The sequence below is a fragment of the Poecilia reticulata genome, linkage group LG15 (genome assembly GCF_000633615.1).
Source record: "Poecilia reticulata strain Guanapo linkage group LG15, Guppy_female_1.0+MT, whole genome shotgun sequence".
NCBI classification, from domain to species: domain Eukaryota; kingdom Metazoa; phylum Chordata; class Actinopteri; order Cyprinodontiformes; family Poeciliidae; genus Poecilia; species Poecilia reticulata.
The window spans coordinates 30,560,945-30,566,066 of NC_024345.1; the positions used below are offsets into that span (position 1 = coordinate 30,560,945).

The 5,122-nt window shown below is 55.0% G+C and overlaps 2 protein-coding genes across 2 annotated transcripts in view; both read left to right on the forward strand.

Annotated features, from left to right (window-relative positions):
- The window catches only part of tspan14 (tetraspanin 14), a 5,378-nt gene extending 3,815 nt beyond the window's left edge, over window positions 1–1,563 (forward strand). Inside the window, exons 5-9 of the mRNA XM_008430533.1 lie at window positions 609–779; window positions 849–974; window positions 1,067–1,117; window positions 1,225–1,338; window positions 1,447–1,563. Of these exons, the coding sequence (XP_008428755.1) occupies window positions 609–779; window positions 849–974; window positions 1,067–1,117; window positions 1,225–1,338; window positions 1,447–1,512 (528 nt within the window). The 3' untranslated portion in view covers window positions 1,513–1,563. The remainder of the gene's footprint in view (window positions 1–608; window positions 780–848; window positions 975–1,066; window positions 1,118–1,224; window positions 1,339–1,446) is intronic.
- A 6-nt stretch (window positions 1,564–1,569) lies between these two features.
- eml4 (EMAP like 4) overlaps window positions 1,570–5,122 on the forward strand; it is a 22,193-nt gene continuing 18,640 nt past the window's right edge. Inside the window, exons 1-4 of the mRNA XM_017308839.1 lie at window positions 1,570–2,665; window positions 3,645–3,824; window positions 3,897–4,017; window positions 4,439–4,635. Of these exons, the coding sequence (XP_017164328.1) occupies window positions 2,248–2,665; window positions 3,645–3,824; window positions 3,897–4,017; window positions 4,439–4,635 (916 nt within the window). The 5' untranslated portion in view covers window positions 1,570–2,247. The remainder of the gene's footprint in view (window positions 2,666–3,644; window positions 3,825–3,896; window positions 4,018–4,438; window positions 4,636–5,122) is intronic.

Sequence of the window (5,122 nt, forward strand, 5' to 3'; positions counted from 1 at the left end):
GATGAAGCCAACAGGACCACATCATCCGCAAAAAGCAGAGATGCGATCCTAAGGCCACCAAAACGGATCCCCTCAACACCTCGGCTGCGCCTAGAAATTCTGTCCATAAAAGTAATGAACAGAATCGGTGACAAAGGGCAGCCTTGGCGGAGTCCAACTCCCACCGGAAACGAGCCCGACTTACCTTTCAATGCTATTTAACTGATTAACAACATTCTTAAATTTCAATTCCCTATTAAAATTAATTCCGTTTTAATGGGCGCTTTCTTCTTTTATTTCCAATTTTGACTTCCAATGAGTCACTTCCTGCTAGAGAGCCCCCTGGTGGTGAAAGAAAAATCCACATATAGTCCAGAAAATACGGTAAATGAAAACGTTGCTGAAGCCGGGTCAAAGGTCACCGGGTCAGGCTGCTACAGGTTAGGATCAGTCTGCAGGTCCAGAACCGTACCCTGGTTCTGCAACCGCACCGGGTCAGAGCCGGTTCTAGCCCAGTTCTCCGGGCCGATGGGGTTCTGACCCGGTGTGTTGTGCTGGTTCTGACCCGTGTGTTGTGCTGGTTCTGACCCGTGTGTTGTGCTGGTTCTGACCCGTGTGTTCTGGCCCAGTTCTCCGGGGTGATCGGGTTCATCTTCTTCCTGGAGCTGACCGTGGCGGTTCTGGCCGTGGTTTTCCAGAGCCAGGTCCGAGAGTGGTTCAACAACTTCTTCCTGCAGAACATCAAGGCGTACCGGGACGACATTGACCTGCAGAACCTCATCGACTCTCTGCAGAAGATGGTACGGTCCCGCGGGTACCGCCGGTACCCCCGTGGTTGGTCCGGTACTGACCCGGTTCTCCCCAAACAGAACCACTGCTGCGGGGCCCAGGAACCCAATGACTGGAACCTGAATGTCTACTTCAGCTGCAATGGGTCCCATCAGAGCCGGGAGAAGTGCGGCGTCCCGTTCTCCTGCTGCATCCCCGACCCCGCCGTGAGTCCGGTTCCGATCGGAACCCAACCTGGCCTGCTACGAGTCCGGTTCCGATCGGAACCCACTTGGTAATCCTGGTTCTGCTCTTTTAGGACTCGGTGCTGAACACCCAATGTGGCTACGATGTGAGGAACCAGCAGGAGGTGAGTTCAGCTGTTCCTGTTGGTTCTGAGAGGTTCTGTTGGTTCTGAGAGGTTCTGTTGGTTCTGAGAGGTTCTGTTGGTTCTGAGAGGTTCTGTTGTCCCAACAGAAGGAATGGAGTGAAAAGATCTTCATCCAAGGGTGCATCCCGGCGCTGGAGGAATGGCTGCCACGCAACCTGTACACCGTGGCTTTCATCTTCATCGTAATCTCTCTGCTGCAGGTACCAGAACCCGACCAGAACCTGACCCAACTACCTATTAAACATAGCCTAGATCTGCATTAAGTAATCTGTAGTCACCTGTAGTTTATCTGCACCTCTCTCTGACAGATGGTGGGGATCTACCTGGCCCGAACGTTGATCGCCGACATTGAAAAGGTCAGATTCAGCCATTGAGGGCTTGGCCTGCGGGGGCGGAGCCTCTGCCTGCGGGGGCGGAGCCTCGGCCTGCGGGGGCGGAGCCTCTGCCTGCGGGGGCGGAGCCTCTGCCTGCGGGGGCGGAGCCTCGGCCAGGTGTTTTGCATCTGGCTGCGGAGTCGCATGTGCCTTCATCTCCTTCCAGTGTGGTCTTCCTCTGATGTGCTCGTTGCTATGGTTACTGAAATATCTGACTGAACGTATTACTCTGCTGAAGAGCGCCACCTTGCTTTGTCTGCACCTGATGCCTTCACTTCCTGCTTCACCTGAGAGGCCTTCCAGAACCGATCGCTTGCCTTCATGACGTCTGATCACCTGAACATCATCATCATCATCAGCAGCAGCAACTACAGCCACCACATTACCAGTCTGGTTCTGGTTCTGTTCTGGTTCTGTTCAGGTCACATGACTCGCTGTTTAATGAATGTGAATGCAGACACTGGAAAACACGTTGGTCTGAATAAAGTTGTGTTTGAATATTCTGTGATTGATCAAGGAAATGATTGGTTGATCAGATTATTGACCCAGCCTCATTGGGGAGCTTTTATTTTGAAGGGAGTGTTTCTTTTTCTTTTTTTTTACAAAGTGAATTTTTATCTTTTTTATATTCTGCATAATAAAAGTGACTTTTCCTCTTGCTACGTCTTTTGCTTCATTGATCCTTCCAGTTTTGACCTTTAACCTTTTAAACTTCAGCAGTTGAAATGTTACTTTATGATGACGGATCATAAAGTAACCACCAGGTGGCGATGCTGCGCTTCTTCCTCAGACCTCCTCCTACGCTCGGCTATCCTCGGCTATCCTCGGCTCCTTTCGGCTCCTCCAGCCACAGCAGCCAGTCGGAAACGCGCAACAGCGTCGCGGCTCCGCGGCTCGTCTTGCTTTTCTCCCCGCCGTCCAGCCCTCCGGAGCGGCTCTCCCCTCCAGCCAGCAGTCCAGCGGCGGACCCTCGGCCTCTGTGACGGCCGGCCCCGGCACGCAGCGCGGCGGAGCCTCAACCCTTTCCGGCTCTCCTCCTCCGCGGCGGAAAACCCCGGACGGAGGCCCGCGGTGTGCGCTCCTCCTCCCGCAGGCCTTCGACCCGGACTCCCGCCTTTCTGCTGGAAAATGGACGGCTTCACCGGAAGTTTGGGTGAGTACGGGACCCGACGCACCCAGAACCGAACCGAACCTGCTCACCTGCTCGTGCATAGGTGGAAAGGTGAGGGCCGCACGCGCCTCTGGCGGCTTTACACGTGTCACTGCTGTTTGTTTCAGGAAGAGGCTGCACCGCCCCTCTGGCCGCTGCAGGGCCACAAAACCAACACCTCCACCCGCTGTACAGGGTCCAAACCTGCCAGAACCGGGTTGTGGTGTGGTCCCAGCTGGGTGCAGCTAGTTCAGGTAGCAGAACCCAGCTGAACCTGGAGGAACAGAATCGTTTCTAGTCTCCCAGTCCAGCACAATACAGGTCCAACCGGGTCAATGGCCCAGTAGAAACCAAAGGTGCTTTAACTCCAGGTTGGGCCACACAGTCCTCTACTGGAAGCTCATTGGGCGATCCATTTTGCTTCTGATCCAATCCACTGCTCCATTCTGCTGGTCCCATTTCATCTTGTGATCATGGGATCAGTTCCCAGGGTCAGTTCCCCTCTGGGGGTCGGGTCCCTTTTGGGGTCGGTTCCCCTCTGGGGGTCGGGTCCCTTTTGGGGGTCAGTTCCCTTATGGGGCCGGTTTTCCTTTGGGGTTCGGTTCCCCTCTGGGGGTCAGTTCCCCTCTGGGGGTCGGGTCCCTTTTGGGGTCGGTTCCCTTATGGGGCCGGTTTCCCTTTGGGGTTCGGTTCCCCTCTGGGGGTCGGGTCCCTTTTGGGGGTCAGTTCCCCTCTAGGGGTCAGGTCCCTTTTGGGTTCAGGTCCCTGACGGGTTTTATTAAAGTAACTGGGTCAGAACTGGTTTCAGATCCATCCTGGTCCTGTCAGATCAGAACCTGTGACCAGGTTCAGGTGTGACCCGCAGGTTGGGTTCTCGGTAAGAAAGACGTCTCCCCAGATGTTCGATACTTGGAAGCATCTAAAGGGGCTCCGGTTCCGGTTCTGATGCTGCGGTTCTGAGTGGGTTCTGGTGTCTGTGCAGACGACAGCATGTCGGCAACCAGCGTCTCCGACGTCAACGACCGGCTGTCTGCGCTGGAGCTGCGCGTCCAGCAGCAGGAAGACGAGCTGACGGTGATGAAGGCCGCGCTCGCCGACGTGCTGCGCCGCCTCGCCGCCTCTGAGGATTCTGGGGCCAACAGGAAGCAGCACGGAGCCAAAGGTAAGGCACTTCCACCCATTGCCATGGCTACACGCAGCAAGGCGTGGTCATCAGCTACGCTGCCCCCTGCAGGCGGCGCCGCCATGCGCGAAGCCGCCTCTCTGTCCTGCATCGCCAACGGCGGCACGCCCGGACGCAAGAGAGACTCCGCCTCCGTCACCAGGAAGGAGACGGTGTCTTCGGCCGCCAAGAGGTAAGAACCCACCGGGCCCGGCAGAACCAGACCCTGGGGAGCTCCGGAACCGCTGGAAAAAGAGATGAGCAATTTAAACCCAGAACCGACCAGAACCAGATCCGACCAGAACCAGAGCAGACCCGACCAGAACCAGAGTAGAACCCATCAGAACCAGACCCGACCAGAACCAGAGCAGACTAGAACCAGATCCGAAAAGAACCAGAGCAGACCCGACCAGAACCAGAGTAGAACCCATCAGAACCAGATGGGATCAGAACCAGAGTAGAACCCATCNACCAGAACCAGAGTAGAACCCATCAGAACCAGATGGGATCAGAACCAGAGTAGAACCCATCAGAACCAGATCCGATCAGAACCAGAGTAGAACCCACCAGAACCGGAGCTCGGCGCTCTCTCATGGTCCTGGTTCTGTTCACAGCGGCTCAGAGAAGAAGAAGGATGCGAGCGGTCAGCGCTCCCACATGGAGGAGATCCAGGAGCATGAGGAAGCTCCGCCCCTAAAGGAGCCGTCACCCAATCACTCGTCCCCCATCCCGTCCCACCCCCCCCTGAGGTCGGCCCCGCCCCCTGACGGCACCAAAGGCCACGCCCCTAAAAGGTTCCACCTCCTGATTTGTAGGCGCATCTGACCTATTTTCCTGCTGATGCTGCTCTGACCTCACCTACTAACCCCGCCTCTGAGCGCTTTGTCTGCACCTGATTGGCTGAGGATATTCTTGATCATCCAATCAGGTTTAAGAGTGGGAGGAACTTTGAAACGTTTGAGCTGCAGCCCTGACTTCTGTTCTGCTTATTTCCTTATTATTGGATAATCAACTCCAACCAGCTACATATAACCTGCTAACCAACTCCAACCATAGAACTATAACCTGCTAACCAACTCCAACCATATAACTATAACCTGCTAACCAACTCCAACCATATAACTATAACCTGCTAACCGACTCCAACCAGCTATCTTTAACCTGCTAACCAACTCCAACCAGCTATCTTTAACCTGCTAACCGACTCCAACCATCTAACTATAACCTGCTAACCGACTCCAACCAGCTAACTATAACCTGCTAACCAACTCCAACCATCTAACTATAACCTGCTAACC